Raw genomic sequence first — 21027 nt, 5'->3', positions numbered from 1 at the left:
CATATGAGACAAATAAGGTAATGAAGTGGGAGAGAAAAATACAATTTAATAGGTCAATTTAACATAAATAGTTGTTTGTGTACTATTTAGCTATAATAACCAGCCATCTGCCTTGCATTTTCAGACTGCAGCTTTTTTTAACACATTTAATGGAAAAAAAAATAAGTAGTTGTTGGCTGTATATGTGACTGGGGGTTTAATATGTGTAAAAGAGACAAAAGTAAAGTTTATTGTAGGATAAATTAAAATCCTGCTTTACTACAAATTAGCTGTAACCACTCAGGACAGAGATGTGGGAGACACTCTAGAGAGTTCTCTGGAAACATAAACATAAGAAATTATTTTCCATGCAAGAAAGAAAAGACATAAGAAATTGAGGAGTTTAGGATATCATGGAAACATTAAGGATGTGTAGGTTCATAATGGATTTAACCAACTCATTGTATCCATTAAAACATTAGGATTTAGCTTTCCATGGAGTCGCCAGGAAAGCAATTGCTAAAAGGTGAAAAAATACATACAATCTTAGTCTGGTGTCTCCTTTTCCCCATCCTTTTCATTAAAAATTTTACTTCCTCTAGGCAAAAACCACTTAAATTCCAGGCTTAAAATTACTTGAATAACACACACAGTTATTTCTGACTGAAACTTTCCTAAATTCATATCAAAACTAGAAAGTACTTTCTATTCCTTCAACTTATATATTTATTTTAAAAGTTTGGAAATACAGTTGAATGAAATATTTCAGTTTTCCAAACCAACTGCACTTCTTGAGGCTGGGATAAAATTTAAGATTTTATTTCATCTTCTTTCCTTTGAAAAGAAATTGAGAATACCTCAGAACAACAGCCCAATAGTTAGGCAATCCTCCTGGAGTACAGAGCTGGAGACAACACAGCATACAGAGTTTCTCAAGCAGGAGGCAGTGGGATGTTCCTCTGACATCATGGTTTCAGCCCCAGGCTCCCAGATCCCAAATGCCAGCATTATACAATCCAACATTTACCCTCTTCAACATAAATTACTAGATTAGTCTCTCCCGTTAGAACTCTCTCACTCTTATAAATTATTATTAGCTTTAGTTGGGAATTAATATTAAATGTTAAATATTTAAATTTTAATTTTTTTTAAACCGGGAATTTAATTTCCTCCATACTAAGTAGGGCATTTAACTGTTCAAACAGAAATTATCTTCCTCCATAATACAAGCTATTGTTAATGTAAAACACCCAAACACATTCATTTTTTTGGTAGGTTTTTTATAAGTAAGTTACAGCCTTTTTTTCTTGCACAGTGGTTCTGAGGGATGTTTTCTACATTCTGAGAAATACCCACTCTCACTGAGTTATATATCAACAAAACTTCAAATAAATTATCAGTTCTATGTAAAGGAGGCAATCATTAACACAGTTGGGGTGGTGGAGTATAGAAAGAGAAATAAGAGTTTTGAGATTATTTCTTTTATCCTTTGATGCTCAAGGCACACAATATTTTTGTGACTAATCTGCAATCGAGCACTTAAAAAATAGAAGTGAATAAATAAAAATTAGAAAAAAAAAAACAACCCCAGGAAGATCTCTGCATGACATTGCCTTACTAAAAACCCTCATTACTTAGAAGTCTAAATAACCTGTTTTTCTCCCTTTCATAATTCCCCCATTCCTCCTCTCGGTTTTCTTGCAAGCAGTCAACTTTTAAATTAAAATCAGAGTGAATTAACTATTTAACATTCCATTGTACAGCATGTGAATAGCAGAAAAGCAGATGCTGAAGATAACCTTACCAAAATGAAATTCAGATGTAAAGATTTAAGTACAACAGGGAGGAAAGAAGTTGTAAAATCATACAGAAAGCATTTTGCTGCATCAGTATGCACCTAGCAGAAATACTGTTTCACTGAAAATTGTGAATTCAGACCTATTTCCTTACTGTTTATGTTTTAAAAGGAAAGATGGGCCATATTATGCAGTACTTACCAAAAACTTGAAGGAATGTCTGTTTTTTGTCATTTCCTGCTTTGTTTTTAGCATTACAGATATACGGACCCGCATCAATATTTTTTATATCTCTTATTGTTAGTTGTGTATTGCTTCCTCTCAGGACATATTTTTCATTTTCTTCAATAAGTTTACCATTCCTATTAAAAAAAAACATAGTATAAATCAACCACTACATTCCAGCAAAAATGTGCTATGGAATCATCAATCCTCTGAAAATAATTTTTGATGGAAGACACTGCTGTTACACCAGCCTCAAGAATCAAAATTTAATTTTCAGGTTAAAAAATATGTATATGGATTAAAAATATTATAATATCCAATATAATGTCCAATATTGACCTAGTGTTGGAAAAATTGTTGTGAAGAGGATTCTAACATATGGCTTACACTCCATGAAGGGCATAAGGAAATTTGTTATATATTGCATGTAAGAAACTATTAAAAGTGCATTTTTCAAGTCTAACTGCTAAAAGTTCACAGCAATAACAACGTAGCAACTAATAAAAAAATTAAATTACATTCACGTAGAGCCTATTGGCACATCAAGAGCCCATCCAAATTATTTCCTCTCGGTTATTGTTGGCTAGCCACAACTTAGCAAGCAGGCATGTCTCCAGATGTTAGAACGAGTTGTGACCAGATGGTCCAGAAATAATAAAATCTGCAAGCAATTCTGAGGGCTGATTGAGGCTTGACTGATCCATTGGAGCACCTTGGCCTACACACAGCTGCTTTTTCAACAGGACATTACTCATTCTATTCCATTCAATAAGCCTAGTTTAGGACATTCAATTTGTTTTCAAGATTTGGACAACAATGATTTCCATTTTATTCTTATATAATGGTAACTACATATATTTCATATTTTCCTAAATCATATTTTCTATAAAAGGAAGGATACTGCTTATTTCTAGGGAGAATCATAACTGTTAGTAGGAGTCTCCTGATACCTAACTAGTTTGCACTTTAGAAACACTTTTTTGCAAATAAATCTAATTGACTTAGTTACCAACTTCAAGACATTATTATGGTACTTGCTCATTTCCTTTCCAAAGAAAATCACAGAAAGTGTTTTACAGAACAGGAAAAGTCTAAATTTCCATATCAGAGTCTCACAGAAAACCAAACCAAAACCAGAACAAACAGAAAAAGCCACCCAAACCCACTAAAAAATAAGAAATAATTAAACAACAACAAATCCCAAACAACTAAAAGTCCCCTAATGATTTATTTTAGGAGATAAAAATCTATATCCAAAGTTAGAAGTAATTTCCAGGTACCTGTTTTCACAACCATTGATATCTATAGCAGTTTCTCAGCAGAAATGAGATTATGAGCATTTCCCTGACCCTCTAGTGAACACAGAGATTCATATTGATGCTCATATTGGATAACATGAAAACATGAATAATATACTTAAAGTGGATTATTTCTTTTGTGAGATAATTCTAAGTCCTGTCAGCAAAGACCAGGAAATTGATCCAGCTAAACCACAGCAGTGTAAATTATCTCCTCAGCTATAAACAATGTTTTCAGTAGCACTATTCACACGAGTAAAGATTTCCAGTTCATGACCTTTTGTTACATTAGAATCTTTATCTTTCAGTCCTGGTTAATTTAATTCCATTAGTGTATTGCCTCTCTGAAGGTTATGCTTTACAGTAATGGAATATCAGCTTCAACAGAGATACCAGTTCAATTGAGAATTAATTAGATTCTCTTAGCCCACAAAATATCAACAAAATATATACATATATTAAATAGAGCAGCATTATTCTTAACAAGGTATCTCAAAGTGACTAATGTTCTCAAGTGCACTAGAAGATTTTTTGAAAAGAGTTGCCACATAAGTTCAGATGAATCCATTTTAAATTGATCAAATCTAAATATCATTAGCACCTGGTAATAAAAATGATCAACGTAAAAAGCTAAGCGTCACCACATTATCTACTCCCTTAAAGAGTTAAAAGCTTAAGAATATTGTTTTGTCCAGCATTTTACAGTCAACACACAAAGATATGAGTCCCTTTAATAGTAGTGTCACTTGATTTCAAAAATGCAGGTATTTTTCATGGCCTATCTGAAGTTGATCTGTTAAAATGAGTTTGTTGCAAACCAAAAAAGAAACAAAGGTAGTAAAATCAAGATAATTTACTTTTTAATTGACTAAAATACCAGTGGACTGTAAGACTACCTTTGAAAACATAGATCCAGATTCTGCAGGCCTTGATAAAGAAACTTCAGTAGACTGAATGAGCAAATAACTGGTGTGAGAGCCGATTTTAAAAGGCAACAAAGACAGAAGAACATAGAAATGTGAATAACACAAGTCTTCAGTCTCAATGAACCACCCTAACAGGCATGGATATACTTTTTACACAATTAAGTGGAAATCCTGCAGCAGAAGGGAGTAAAAAAATCATTTCCACCCTTTTCATCAGTACTTTTCCACAGCTCTCCAGGATACTTCAGAATGTTTTGCAATGAGACACCAGGAAATGCTTCTGTTAGAATATCCAACACCATCTCTCTGAGGCCATTAGCTAAACATAGCTATTCAGAGAATTCAGAAACCAGGCTTCCATTAAGTCACTTTATTACACCTGTCCATTTTACAAATAGTTAACCTGAGACAAATTAAATAAAATGGCTGAACTCACATAGATAAAATCTGAGGTTAGGCTTAAAACTGAACACAATTCCCTTAACTTGCTGAGAACAATAATTATAATCCTTCCAAAATCACTATTAAAACTTTATCAAGTTCAAGACATAATTCCACTTGTCTACTAAAATAGAAACACAATAAAAGTCAGGTTAGTATCAACTTATTTTCAACATCAAAACCACACTAAACAAGACAAAATAGGGAATAATTCTCCATTAATTCTGATCGACATATCCAATTTGCTTCTCAGTGGATGACAAGCATTTAATATTAGATAAATCAGTTTAGATAAACTTCCCTAGCACTCACTGACAATGCTTTCTAGATTTTTCTCAAAATCAAGACAAATTATGTTGAACTGATTTTTCTATGCTCAGTGTAATTTCTAAAAAATTACATCCTAATCAGATGAAATTAAAATAGAATCAAAGGGGAAAAAAATCAAAAGAGAAGAGAAGCATATCAGCCAATATTCCTCATTATGAGATAGTTCCTGAAAGAGGAACAGAAGTTTGCACATATATGATTCAATATTCTGTCCACAAGCCTGAAAAACTTCTGGAAAATCTTTACAAAAGATATTTAATGAATGGTTTAAGAATGTGTCTCCAAATGGGGTTCCAAACCCAAGGGGTATCAGTGAGCTCTGAGCAGTGGACACAGAGATAAGTGTGTACATACCAGGATATTTATAAAACATCAAAAAAATCCCAGAACTGTTAATGGAGATACCCACAAATGGTGGAAATTTGTGCAATATTCCTTAATATATATAATAATGCTTGTTGTCATACACCAAAGCCATTCAGAACAGCAGATTTCAGGCAACTTTTATGAATTTTGGTCAGATAGGAGAGACATTTAAAAAATAAATTCTAAGACATCAAACAAAAGGATATGATTTGAATTTAATATCAGTTCTTCTATACATATGTTGGGTTTCTTTTTCCTCTTCACTAAATTTTGAATTCTAAGAGATATTAAGGAATTAACTTTGCATTCTATTTATTTACATCTCCTGGGATTCAAATTGCATAAAGAAAAATTCAACTTCAAACTGACCTATGGCATAATAAGATTAAGGCATCAGTCAAAGGAAGAGAAATTTAATCTAACATTGTTCAAATGTTCCAAAGGAGGTGAAGAATTGATAGAAATCACTTCCATGCCCATTTTGCAAATGGGATGACCTTTTAATCCACTTGAAATAATATAAGTAGATGCAAATTATTCAGGTCTAAAATAGAAATGTGCACTGGTATGAGGTATTGAGATACTTTATATCCCAGGATTGATGCACGCCTTTGTTGAAATTGAAAGAACACAGAGTAAATAGATATTTAAATTTTTATAAATGTTATATGGTAAGTGTTCCCAAATGACATAGCTATACTATGCTCATGCCATTGATATAATGAAAAAACCACACATGAGATTTAAAAGCAATTCCATTTTCAAAGTATTTTGTACTTATAAATTTACATTAAGTTACACTGAAACTTATTCAATGAAACACTCCTGAGTCCTATAAGCATCTAAATTCGTACCTCTTTCTGAATCTCATTGAAATAGAGTTAAGAGCAGAATCAATTTTTGCAAATGTGGAAAGTATTCCCTTTTTTTTTTTTTTATTAGTATTGCTGACCTGTATTGGATACTTATTTATTGCATAAATGTTTATCTGTGCATTTATGTGCAAAAGCTGTTGTTAGGTTGCTCTTGTACTATTTTTGAGATATGGACTTAATCCTTCTCCACTCACACATGAAGAAATCATGACAATATGGTATTTTTGTTACTTTTTACATCTACCTCACTTGCTGGCAACCTGAGTGCAATTGAATTTGTGTTAAGTCCATCCACACATTAAGGCTTAATCCAGTCTTAGCAGTTAAAACAGAAATGAACAGAAAATTCTTCTAAAATTCAGTAGAGACATTATGGTTGCACAGCTTAATGGACTGTGGTAGAAAATGGGGAGACATTAAAACAATGTTCTCTGATGTGGAGCCCTCGAGTGAACCCACCTGTACCAGCTGATCTCAGGTGGAGGGGATCCAGTGGCTCTGCAGTACAAAGTTATTGCCTCTCCTCGATCTGCAGTGGCATTGAAGGATTTCTGTAGCAGAATGATTGCAGGGGGAACTGAAAAATAAAACATTATGTGCAGTGAATGAAAAATAAAATATTTTAGGTGTGAGAAATTTAAAATGCAAGATCCTTTGCTAATTTGGGAATTTAGGGTGACAATTAGGGATCAAGTTACAATGTGAATCATTGTTAGTAGTATTTCTTTGCTTTTCTTAAATGCAAGACTTTTAATTTTATCAGGACATTTATAACTTTTATTTTAATAGAGTACATTTTTAAAGGTCTTTTTCAGCAGTTCTTCGATTTTCTTATGGTATATTCTCAGATGACTGAAATTACACCTAACATATATAAGATAATATACACATATGACATAAAACTATGCAATGATGTTAGAAAGTGGTTTTAAAAGAGGGATCAGTGTGCAGGAGTCTTGATTATATATATTAAATTCCTTTTACTGAGCTCCAGCATGCTTCCTGGGCAGGTATATCACCAGCATCCAAAGGGCAAATGTGATAAACCCAATGGATGCAACTTACTTGTATTTCCAATAATTTAATTTTGTTCTAACAGTGACAAATGCTTTCTTTTCTTGATGGGATAAAGTTACTATAAAACAATTAACATTTATAACATTAATATTAATAAAATAATAACATTGTATAACTGTTATAAAATCATAACAGTTTGCAAAGAACCTCTACCTGACAGAAAAAGTTGCAATAATATTTGAGATGGAAGAACTCACAGGTTGATATTTAACAAATCTGTTTATACATCTGCTTCCATTAATTAACAAGCAAAGATGAAATGTTCAAGGCCATATTAGATGGAGAACTGAGCAACTGGGTCTACCAGGTGTCCCTGCCCACAGCAGGGGTTTGAAGCTTCATGGTTTTTGAACCAATCCAAACTAATCTATGATTCGATGAAATATACAAATAAAAACAATCCAAGCAGATTGGATGGAAGTTGATATGTGGAGGATAAGGAGTTTCACAGAAGGAGAGAGGAAAGGGAAAAGATTAGAGATTCACAAAAGAGAGGTCAGCTAGCAAGAACATCCTGTGAGATGACTGGGTGACTGAGTTATCCTTTTTATCTTTACTCTTCATTATGAAAAGATGAAACAGGCAACCCCAGTGAACTTGCTTTTAGTGTCCCATTGCACTCCACCAGATTTTTCTCACTCACTCTTAAAAACTAATGTTGTGGCTTTCTACCAAATATTTCAGAAAAATTTCATTTCTGAATCTTAAACATAGCAAAGTAATATAAAATCATATACCATAATTATCAATGATCAGTAATTGTGTATTGTTATGTACTTTTCACACTTTTTAATGGTGTGTCTTAGAGTGTTTCACAGTTCACTTGGGCCATTACTCAGCATACAGAAACCTTCTGCTGTGCAACAGGAATTTATCCATCTCCAATTAAAAAACTGCAATGCTACTTAGAAATCTTTTAATGCATTTTAGTTATTTTGCATTCTAATGTCTAGACCTCGAAATATAGCTGGAAATATGAGAAGATAATTCCTTGCTAGAAGTAGCAGGTTCTTCACTGTTCACCACTAAGAATTACAGGACTGTGACCTGCTTCAGTGCATTACTTAAGAACTTCAATCTTCCAAGAGATACTCCAATAAAAATTGAATGCAATACTATTTTCTCTTTTCAAAAGTAAAATTTTATTTTGCCCATCATTTTTCAAGAAATAAATCTGCTTTTATGCTTGTATCTATAAGTTGGATCTACAGTGTAAAACTACAAAGAGGAAAAGAGAAATTAATGGAAAGTCTCTCACATTTCATACTTAAAGCAGAATGGCAAAGCTCAGTGCCATTTAACTGTGTAAACAGTTCTTTTCCATTAATTTCATTGAGATCAGGATGACTATTTAATTTATGGAACTTCTCAGAGACTAAAAGATAAATCTAAGTATTACATTAGGGGAAAAATAATTTTTATAAATGAGAAAAAAGGGTAGGAAAAGATAAAGAGAGACAGAAGAACAAGTAAAGGAATTTTTTGTTTACAGGAGGACTTGAATTCTTTTATTATCTTCTATGTTAACCATTTGTAACCACAGAAAATCCTGATATTCAGATCTCACCATAAATACAACTAGAAAAGAAACATTACAAAAATTTTAGTGTTGCAAGTAGAAAAGAAACAGAAAATAAGATTTCTAAGAGATAATCCAGCTGTCAATTTCTTACCCATTATAATTGTCCAAAGACTTCATACATTAGAAATTACCCTGATATCAAACTTGCTCCAAGATTTAATTATTTTTGAGCAGATTTGATTCCAACTTTAATTAAATGCTAACTATTACAATTAACATGTTGTGCCAGCTTTCATTAAGTACCCCTAAATTCCTTAGTTACAGATTTTCCTGCTTTGGAGACCTGACATACTCATATCCTGGTTTAGTTGAAACCAGGACAATTTTTTCATTGAACTTGATGCTCCTTATGGGTCCCTTCCAATCCACCTTACTCTGTGATTCTTATTATAGAAACACAGTTAGTATAGATCTTGTGTATTCCTATAGATTCTACAGGGGCTATAACAAGATTAGTAAATAAACAGTAAAGCTCTAAATTGGAATAACTTTTCCATACAAATACTTTCATGACTTTTTATCACAAGTTTAGATCATCAGATCATCCTCCAAAATAAGTATTATTTCTTATTTCTCTTTTGAAAAAGGAGATGCAGTAAAATACAGCCATGTAGCTTTTGGCAGACTATGACTGATCCTTCTTTCCTTTTTTTTTTTGTTTTTAATTTTTTTATTTTTTAAATTCAGTTCATTTATAGGCTTTCCATTTCACCCAAAACCACTACAATTTTTCTTTTTTGCTGAATTTTAATATTACTCTAAAAGCTATTTTGGATCAAGTTCTTTCCATTCAACTTCATGGAGGCAAACTTATCTATTACCGTAAATGAAGCAGGAAATATCTCTTAATTTGATGTCACTCTACATGACCAACCATGTCATAATCACTTATTTGGCAGCTCCTTCTCCTCCCAAGACTGAAGTTTAGAGATGAGTGTTAACATTCTTGCCTAGAGTCATAATACGTATACAAAGGACCAAATTTCTTTTTATAATTCACCAATAAATGATGTGAAGTCAGACCATGATTTGCAACCCAATGTTTAATGTTAAATACAGACTCTCAGCATAATTGCATATAAATACCAGATAGAAGTGAAAGGTAATCAGAAGGTGGATTTATAACCCTGTACATAAATAGCAGCAGAAGAAAAATCTTATTTGGGATTTTAAATACAACCAGATGTACTGCTGGAATTGTACATAAGGAGGAGTAGAGGTAATGCAGCACCAGAATATACCACCTGCAACAATCCAGAGAATTCTGCCTCAGATGTTGCTGCCTGACAACGCAGACTAAAGAAATACTTGTGCCAGAATTTGCTCTTCCTGCTGAAACTAGCTGTGAATTCACCTGACATAATGATCTATGCAAACTGGGGTTTGCTGAGAAGGACCAGCCAAGGACAAAGCATTTAAAGCTCCAAACCTAAGACACTGTGGAAGAATTTCACTGAAAAGCTGACATTAAACAGACTGCAGAGATAAAAAATGCCCTTTATGAACAGTGTCCTTTCCAGGCAATATATGAACAGGTCAAGCCTGAGTTTTAGACATTGGCTCCATCTTGTCTCAATTCATTGATTTTCCTTCTTAGAGATTTATTATAAACTAATAAAAGGTATCATGCAAATTTTCAGGGAACTCCTTACATATTTTATTCCTCATAAAAATAAAATTTGAAAAAGTCTGTAACTGAGACTGTTAATAAAATGTATCTGCGACTTTTGGGAGAGTTCATAAAGTACATTAACACAGTGAAGGTGAATAATTATAAAAAACTAAGAGTAAATGACAAAACACTGAAAAATAGACTGAACCGAACTGCTATAATCTGAAATTCAAGTCTTGAAATAATTATTGTTCTGTAAATTATGAATAATAATGATCCATACTTTGCATATTTATATTTACTGATATTATGAAATGTAATGAATTCTATTTACTCAGTATAGTAGATTTTTTTTTCCATATTAAGCAATTGCATTTATAGGAAACCAATACTAAACAGACATGGCAATTATATTAGCCAATTTAATAAGGTTTTTTTAGAAGTTGATAAAATAGGCTATAACAATCAAATAAAGCAAGAAGTCAATTAATCAACTTTACTCCTTACCATTCACAATAACAATTATGTCCCGAAAGTCAATTTCTCCTCTTGCTTCCACTCTTCCTTCACACCTGTATACTCCTTCATCACTTTTATTGATGTTAAGAATTTGGAGATTATTGTTTGCTAATACAGCAAATCGATCTGGAAAGGAAAATAAGAGATCAAGTGACATACAACTTGAGGATTACTAACTTCAATTAATAATATTTAAGTACTTTCTGTGTACAATCTGAATGCTCATTGACAAAATATTTGTACATTTAAAAGGAAAATGTAGGCTGATAGATGCGGGGTTTCTTCTTTCCAAAACCCATTGAAACTCCTGGAATTCAACCTGGATTTTCCATCCATAATTTCCTACTTACTCCAAGCAGTAATCAATTGTAAGTTAAATTACAATTTACTGCAAAATGAGTGGGAAACTCATGAGCATTTACACAGAATAACAACAAAAAAACCAAAAAAACCCAAAAAAAATAAAAAAAAAAACTAACATAAGATTCAAAAACTAAATTAAGGAATTTCAATAAAATACGCAACAAAATGCTGTTTCCCTCTCTGGGCTGTTTTTGTGCCCATTGTACAGACAATTCTAATGATTTTCAGCTTACTTGCCCTCCTTCCCTCCTCCTGTTCTTTTCTTCATTCACTCTTGGTCAATGATATATTTCACCATCCTCTAACACTTCACAGAAATAGGTACAAAGACATAACCCAAAAAAAGAAAGCACTCTATCTTCTGCAAAGGCCAGTATAAACTGAAATTCAATAGACACTTTGAGGAGCTGGAAGACACTGTAAAATCAGGCTCTGAAAGCCATGCACACACTTCCCTACATGTGCAAAATTATAAACTGCAGGAGTAAACTGGGCCTTAATTTAATTTTTCCTCTCCCTTCTCTCTGAACTAGTCTGTTGGGTTTATGTGTTGATGTGTTGGCCTCAAGAAGGAGCCTGTTGGATCAGATATCCCCTTTGCAATCCACACTGCACCAAATTCTCCCTGAGCAACAGCAACCCAGAGAAAGGATCCACACTGGAACAGTTACAGACTGACCACAGGCCCCATTCCCCAACCTCTCTGCATTCCTTGGGGTGGGCAAGGTACAGGAGTCAGCAACGAAAGAGTAAAGTTGAGTCTTGGAAAACGGAGAGGGGAGATATTGCTTTAATTCTGTCTTTGTGTTTCACCATTCAACATTATTTAACTGGCAATAAATTCAATTAGTTTTCCCCTCTGTCAAGTCTATTTTGCTAATGCCAGTGAGTGTTCTCCCCGTCTTAATCTCAATATACTTTTTGTCCAATTTTCTTCCGCAATATTGTTGTATTTTGTTTTCTTTTCCCCAGGATTTTGGCACTAAGGGGATACAGAAGTGGCTTATTTGAGTAGCTTTTAGAAGACTCATCTATGATCTTTGAGGCAGTTCTACTTTTTAAAGCTTTTTTTTCCCCAACAACTGTTCCATATTTGCTTGACTTCATAAAGCCTCCAATTAATTTTCATTTTGAAATAGAAATGACAATTAATTTTGAAAGAATAAGAATTTTAAATGCATACTGCTACCCTGAGTTTCATTACATGCAGAGAGAAAAGCTTATGGAAAGTCAGAAAAGCTGGTTAATTAGCAATGTTAGTACCATTTCCAGAAAATGTGAAAAAGTCCTGTTTCGGCAAAGATGACTGTTGAGACAGCACTGAAAAACATGATTCAAAGTTTTTGCAGGGGTAAGTAAACAAATTGTATTTGCCTAATTATTTGCCTCTCTAGAGACTTAGAACTTGCATGTGGAGAAGGTGAGGTTTATCTTAATCCAGGCTTTATCAGTCCAGCCTCAGCAGATTACTTATATCCCAGTTACTTGTTAACTTAGAGGGTAATTTACCCTTATACAAGCAAACTCTCACAATAATGCAAAATGCCTCTCCACCTGGAATTCTCTGAGCAACTGGGCAAGTATCCCAAAGTCAGTGCTGTGTAGGCTCAGTACCACAGTATGGTGTGCAGCGAAGTTAATCTCTGGGTGTTTTAAACATGTTCAACTTCTACAGACAAGGCACACCAGGAAAATCCTGTGAGGCAGCTCCCAGTGGTATTTTGGGTGCTTGGATATTCATGTTAAACCAAGTAAAATTCCCGAAGTGAAAAAAAGACACATGGGGGAAACCATTGTATATGGATTCTCTACAGATCATGGAACCTGGTTAAATTACGTTTAAGCTGATGGGCTAATCAAAGTCCCCCACTAAAATGTGATTAATCCGTTTTCTACAAGAATGTTTTAATATTAATTGGAATGTATAACTTCAAGAGTTACCAAAATACTAACTGTCAGCAGTAGCTGTGACTTCCTGATTCCGATACAACCAGCTGACAACGGGAGCAGGGGAGCTCGTAACACGGCAAACAACTTCTGCATCTTCTCCCTGCCTGAACTCTTGTGGAGATACTATGTCCCGGAAAGTGAGCTTCTCTGGAAAGGAAAAACAAAAAAACAAAAAGAAAACAGAATACAATAAGTCTTACACTTAGAATTAAAATTATATACAACCACAAATAAGATAAATACCACTATTAAGTCTTCTCATTGTAATACAGAATTATTTCCATAATACAATTCTCTGACATAAGACTCAAATGCTCCTGAACTTATACTCTGCCTGTAAAAATTACTTTACAAACTTTTTGTATTATGCAAAATTTTGTTTATTTGTATACATCCTGCGGGTTTTATAAACGTATTTTCATTATTTGCAATGTTCCAAAACACAGTTTTTAAACTCTAAGTCTCAAAAGTTTTTATATTCATGTTGATAGTTTATTTACTCTCCTGTGGGTTTTATTCTTCATTACTTTGCTACTGAATGAAAACCTCATGTTTTTATTCTATCACAACTTCCATAAAAAAACATAAAAATGTAAAAATTCTCACTAGTAAAGTAGAACTTTTGTCTCACTCAGGAAAAAAAAAAAAAAGCAGTTAAGTAAAATACAATATTAAAAAGTCAGTGACAAGTATTAGGAGTATTATGACCAATAGGTCATAAGAAGTTGTATTATTATTTTTAGGAACTAACAAGATTGGTTTAGGTCTGCTGAGGCTTTTAATTTTGCCAAGCTCAAATAGCCAAAGGATATTTGATTTTCCACATGTGTCGAATAAATTCAGTATTTTTAGAAGTCCATGATGGTATTAATCCATGATCTCATATAAGATCTAATATAGTTGAATAGCATTTAAAAAAAAGAAAAAAATATGGAAGATTTTCCTGCACACAGAATAAACAAACCAACCTTGATCTCTCAGATCAAGCTTTGGGGAGCTTAAGCCAGAGATGCAGCTTCACCTTTGTTTTTTGATATGAGAACAGGCTCAAATAATTCACACATTTCCCACAGCAGAGGGAGCACAGTTTTGTTGTTACACCTCTCATGATTTTTGTATGAAGTCAGAAAAAAACCTCTCATAGACATGTGAGAGTCCCAAGATCCAGGCCCTAAAACTACCAATAAATGATTCTAAGTTTTTCTTACATCAGAAGTATGAATAAGGAAATTTTACATGTCTGTTCCCACAGACCTTGATATTTCTTGCTTTTCAAGTTTGTCTGAGTTCAGAATTATTAAAATTAACATATGCAAATGCTTCTAAAGACTTCCACTTTCCTCAGCACTCTGCTAGTGGAATAGCTGGCAGTTTTATGCATATAAATGGATTCTTGAAAATTTGAAATCCTTTGATTTGAGAGGCTTCAAGCCATCATGTAATTTCTTCAAACTGCTACCACCCTTTTATTGGTTGTTTCATCAGAAGATTTTTTTTTTAATTGTATGTCTTTTGTTATCCGAGCTACCCATCCCTCTCAGAAGCAGTGCTTTACCATTCCACTCTGTATTTTCTGTCTCATTGTAATTCCTTCACATTTAAAAAACCTGTTCTCCAATGAAATTATATTGCAACTCAGCTGAAGGACTGCTGGCATATGTCCCATCCTTTTACCAACAAAGACCTTGCCTTACATATTCACTGTGCTTGTTTAATGTACAGCTTTTAGGAGTTTTTGATTGAGCTAAAAAAATGCAATGCAATGTAGTTATTCAACACTGAGAAAAAAACTACTCAAATCTATCGAAGAATCTCATATTACAATAGAATGCATTTATTTTTAAAATATACTCCTCATGTAGCTGCTTGTAATTGAAATACATTTTGGTTACTTATCACACTAAGCTTCAAAGCTTTATGTCAAAACTCTTTTGTAAGGCCAATAGCAAAAGACAGAGATTACATTAACAATTCAGTAAAAATTCAAGTCTTTAAATATAATATATTTCACTTCCAGCACTTTTTTATGCATATATTTGTAATATTGTGTAATTTCTAAACTGTACATACACTTGTAATATGAAATATACTGATCTATTATTTCCTCCTATTTCCTCATTTCTTTGAGAGGCATACAGTGCACCCTCATAAGACAGCATTCTAAGACACAAGAGAAAAGCAATCTACAACTTATAAGTGGCCCTTCATTTAATTCAAATCATTGCCATAATCTCTACTTACTAAATGTGGGAGATGCAATAATTTGGAAGGTCAAGTTCAAAGCTCAGCATGATATTTTGAGAGGCTTTACCTCCTCAGTGCCAGTGGCTTTCAGAACACAGATTGTCATTTGCAAACTGGTAGCATTTTACTTACGATAAATCTCCAGGACCACAGTGGCCTCTTGGGTGTGGCCCTTGGCGTCGCTGGCTTGGCAGCGGTAAATACCGGCATCCTCTATGTTGGCGTTGTAGATGGTGAGGCGGGACCGCACGCCTTCCTTCTGGACAACCACCCTCTGCCCTGAGACAATCTTCTCTCCTTGTGGGTTGTACCAGTCTATGTTCTCAGGCTCGCCAATGGCTGCAAACAACCAAAAACAACCCAGATTTAGGTGTTTAGAAGGACATCATGCAACACGTATGCCTACACAATGCACAGTCCATGCAGTGTAGAAATTTCAGCAGAAATTTGGAATATCTTTTTCTTCCTGAATGGAAAGGGTTATCAAGCACTGGCTACCTAGGGAGATGGTGGAATCACCCTGGAGGTGTTCAAGGGACTCAGTGCCATACTCTAGTTGACAAGGTGGTGATCAGTCAAAACTTGGACTTGATGGTCTTGGAGGTGTATTCCACCTCAGTGATTCTATAATGTCAGCTGATTGCTAAATTATGCGAGTTGCAAGAAAGACAAGCAGGACAAAACTGAATGCAGATGTGCAATCATTGAGACAGCAGCTCAAGCATCTCAAGAGGGGAAAAAAAACACAGAAAAGTATAAAGTCTTATAGGAAAGAAATAGGCTGTCCATCAGTGACTGGATTGACAAGTCAAGTCATCAGGAAATTGCACTGTCAGTGTAGTCAGGCCATGTGTCACTGTCAATGGAAGATCTCAACTCAGCAACATCAAGGATCCATATCAATCAGCTGCAAATGCAAATTCTTGTCCTTCTGACTGATTACTGCCTCACTAGAAAAAAAATCTCCTTGGCTGTCTCATTAGGTTGGAGAGGATTTAATTCCTTAGTTTAAATATGTGACAATATTTTAACTACAAAAGCATCCTAATAGATATAAACTATCTGGACTGATAGAGAGAATTCAAATGGATTCAGTGTGTGAAATGAAGAGATCCTAGACTGAAAATATGAAACCAGTGAAGTTCTAGTATTTGCCACAGTTATCACAAGTCACTGTGAATATATAACAATGTGAATATGTTAATTTAATATTGTGAAACAACTACTTCAGTTACAAATACATAAGAAGTTCAAAGTTTAGCAAAAATTATGTGTCTACAAATAAAATTAATACATACCTGTGCATGTGAAGAACTTGGATTCACCCACACTGAGCTCAACTTTGCTAAGTGAAATTGTTACTTGAAGTAAAGCTGAAAAACATAAAGCAGATTGTAAATTCATTTGGGAATTTTTCAATTTAAATACTATATTGTCAGATTTTGTATTGTGTTCATTCTATATATAGAACCTGTTCTACAAGCATGAAATTTCAACTAAACATTGCTATGTTTTGAACTAAAATACATATAGAGATACAGAAAACAATCTAAATAAGGATGTTACATGATAATTACAGCCTTTTGTCCAAAATCTGAGGAAAAAATTTAAGAAGGAAAGAAAAAAGAAAAAAGAAAACGTGATGGAAATATACATAAAACTAGAAATTCAATGGAAAAAGGTAATTTGTAACACACAGACTGACCAAGGGTAAATCATGCCTGACCAACTCCACCATCTTCTAGGATAAAATTATTAGTTTTGTGCACAAGAGAAGAACAGTGGGTGGCAATTATCCTGAATTTATCAAGGCTTTTGGCATTCCCTCCCACAATATTGAAGTGTGTGGGATATAAAAAGCCAGGTTTTGTTGGTAGGGCTGGTTGCAGGGGAGGGAGTTCAGAGGTTGTGCTGTGACAGATACAGGCAGCTCTAGCTGGGTCATGATGGACACACTGCAGGACACAGCTGAGAGGGCTGGAGGAGTTTGTAGAACCTCTTAGGAGGTGAGAGAGAGACAAGAAGGCCAAAGTGACAAGAGGTGCTCCATGGCACAATTGATAACACTCGAGGACTCTGGCCAACACATCCTGAAAGGACTGTGGATAACCCACAATAGAACAGAGGAAATGAGTTAAGCAGAAGGAGCAGTGGAAGAAAAGAGTGATAAAGAGGGAATGACAAAAAGAAACCACTATGTCCTTGCCCCAGCCTCCTGCATTATCCATCACCTCACTGAAGGGACTGTTACCTCCATGGGTGTGAGGATATGAGGAGTGAAGGCCAGGAATGGGAAAGAGTGGTATCTGGAGTCTGGGAAAGAGGCTGGAAGGTATTTTCCTTAGGTTTCTAAGTATTTAGGTTTTTGGTTTTTTAATGTGACAAATTTTACCCATTGATTATAACTTCAAAACTTGCTAAAACCCATAACTATTCAGTTATGTTGATAGCAAAATTTCAAGAAAAGCTAAGTACAGAAAAACTATCAGCAAAGTACTATCCATAAATATTAACATGAGAACTATTACAATTAAAAGCACAATTAAATAGACTTGCTATTAACTTTCATGAAATATGTCTAAATAAGCAAGAATTAGACAAGATGTGAATTACTTGTTCCAATAGACATATCAAAAGCTACACCAAAAAAAGAATACTGAAGATTGCTTCTCTATCAGTCTGTCAGCCTAAATGTAACAGAACTGGGTATTTGCCACAAAAATTCCCAACAAACAAAATCAAACATCAAATATCTGTACAGCACATAATATTCTTAATGAGATCTCCCAAATTGTGAATGCTTTTCCTAAGAAGATCATCTCAATTGAGGTTTATTTTTTAAAGTGTATTCTTATCTTATACACAGTCTCCATAAGAATACAAATAAGAATAAAAAACACAAAAAGCCACAAAGAACATATCCTGCCTCAAGCAAAGGTAAATATCTGTGTGCACTCTTCTAAAATCCAAAAATTCTCAGTCCATAAAGACAACCAGGAAGGTGGCAGGAGTGCCTAGAGTGCAGAAAGAAACTGAAGGGGACTATAAAAATGTTGAATCCAGTGCTAGAGAGGAGGGATCAGTGGCATTTCCAGTGTAATAGTGAGGAGCACTGTGAAGGCTCCTTTAGGACACACAGAGCCCTGGCAGAGGAACAGTCTTGTGTTTTCATCCATAGTCTCTACACCCATGGTACCAGAAACAAAAGCCAACCTTCTGTTTAAGAAAGGAAATAAGCTAAACACAAAATTTTCCTTTATGTTGTAATAAGGATCAAGGAGTAATGAACCAGCCAGGAGGCTACTCCAAGTCTCAATTCTTTATTTATTTGTCAGGTAAAGCTTTACTACAGCCTCAAGACCTATGACTTTTGGTGGAAACCAAGATACTAATACAATGAGTTAACTCAAAGAGCTTGGATGTTTATTTTATGTCACAGACTCACTTTTTAGGTCCTGTGCTCCCATTTTTCTGACACCATATTCTTTTAAAGAGCAGTCTTGTACATTTGATTCAGAAATATAGAGTTAGCTTTCCAGCAGTGTTGCTTCAAGGATAATTGCATTGCTTAATTCCAATAACTGATGGCAAACTATATGAATGCAATAGATTAGGTCATATATGTTGGGTAGAACATAAGATATGGCATGATGAGAGGTGAAAAAGTGAGAGAATATTTTTCCTTCATAAATTAAATAGATATTTAAGACTGTAACACAGCTTTGGCAAAGGGCTCAAATTCAATGACATTTCTTAGCATGAGTGTAACCATATAGACTCTGTGGAGACATGCTAGCTACGAGTCTGAAACCAAAAGGAAATATTTTTTTAGATATAATACTATATTTTTAGATATGGTACTTTAATATTCACAAAATGAAAAACTATAAGACCATCTGTCCTATTCTCCCAGCCTCACCATTTTCCTAGTTCTGCTTGAAGCAAATAAAGTATTGCTTCATGCAACCTAGAAGGAAAAATATTGCCCAAGTTATTATTTTAGAAACCAATGCTTCTTAGTAATCAGGGAAATATTCAAGTATGAAGCTAGGAGAATACTCACTTGTTACTCACTGAAAGCAAAATATTGCAAAGAGACAAGACATTCAGAAAATTTCACCATACTTCCAAATCTTTCTCAAGAACTACAGATAGTATAAGCTCTGATGAAGATGGCAGAAATGTACTCACAGCTCAAATTATTACTGTACACTTCCTAATGGATTAATAAAAAATGGAGTTTTTTGCAACAGGTTGTTGTGAATCTATTTGAATACACAGGCAAATGCAGATCAGTGGAGATACTGCAGAAATTTAGTAGAGGTGCTACCTATGTTAGACTAAGCCCAAAAATAAATAGTACCTTCTTGATAGATCTGATAAAGTATTTCTTTCCCATGTTACTAAGAATATTACTTAACTATCTATTAAAAAAAAAAAAAAAAAAAAAAAGAAATAATGAATAAGGCAAGATTTAAAAGAACTATTAGAGCAGAAGTCTGGGATGTGTAATGCTACTGTAGTACAGCTGTTCCGGGAAAAAGTGAATTCATTTGGGGTTTCCCTCAGTCTTTGGTACATGTCCAATTTCAGAGAAAAATAAAAGAGCACTAGTAGAACTAGGTGTTACAACCAATCCTTTCCGTTTTGATCAGAGTCATTATAAAGGAATTATTATCAGCTGCAATACACTAAGAGGATTCTGCTGAATTATTCCTTAATGGGTTTAAAAATCACTAAGGAAGATAAGTAAGAACAGTAATGAGAGGTCCATTTGTACTGTTAAATATGGAGACAGAAGACTGCATTCATAAGGACTAATATTTAGTAGACTAATTGATTTCAGTCCCATTAGCAGCAGTACCCTTCAGATTTCAGAACTACCATCACAAATCTGCCATAGTCTGTGCAGATATGATCACCTGATGCAACAGAAGTGAGGTGCCAACAGTGAAAGGTTATAAAAATTGTAGCAGAAAATCACTCATACATGTACTTCTACTGTCCATTAGCAATATATTAAAATATGTTCAACATGTATATTATTTAAATGCACATTTAAAATATATATATAAAATATATACATGGTATTAAAAGGTAAAGGGGATGATATTTTAATAAAAAATACTGAGTAAAAATGAAAAAAAAGACTACTGACAAAAATACTGAGTAAACTCTGCTTCAACTAATAAATCTACCAACATCTTCTTGCTAACTCCATTTCTTAAGCAAAAAAGTCTCACAAAATCACTTATAAAACTTGAAAAACCTTCCTTTTGTCTCTATTGGAAAGACACCAGTAATAAAACATACTATATTCTGTTCTAGTTTCCACAATATAAACTATGTTCAACATAGTTGAACAGCTTTATGCTGCAACAATTCATCTGAATAACTTTTTGAATTTACTTTTGAACCATTGGACATCACTCAGCTGTGGAGGG

General features: G+C 34.0%; 1 protein-coding gene across 2 annotated transcripts in view; it reads right to left on the bottom strand.

The window, feature by feature from the left end:
* NCAM2 (neural cell adhesion molecule 2) overlaps window positions 1–21027 on the bottom strand; it is a 249976-nt gene that overhangs the window by 100866 nt on the left and 128083 nt on the right. For both annotated transcript variants that reach the window (XM_079305097.1, XM_079305098.1), the window contains exons 2-7: window positions 16882–16956; window positions 15716–15922; window positions 13343–13486; window positions 11015–11152; window positions 6696–6813; window positions 1977–2137 (exon numbers count right to left, since the gene is read on the bottom strand). In XM_079305097.1, coding sequence (XP_079161223.1) covers window positions 1977–2137; window positions 6696–6813; window positions 11015–11152; window positions 13343–13486; window positions 15716–15922; window positions 16882–16956 — 843 coding nt within the window. The remainder of the gene's footprint in view (window positions 1–1976; window positions 2138–6695; window positions 6814–11014; window positions 11153–13342; window positions 13487–15715; window positions 15923–16881; window positions 16957–21027) is intronic.

Source organism: Erithacus rubecula, assembly GCF_903797595.1.
Source record: "Erithacus rubecula genome assembly, chromosome: 1".
In the NCBI taxonomy this organism is placed as follows: domain Eukaryota; kingdom Metazoa; phylum Chordata; class Aves; order Passeriformes; family Muscicapidae; genus Erithacus; species Erithacus rubecula.
This window is presented reverse-complemented; position numbering and strand designations above follow the sequence as displayed.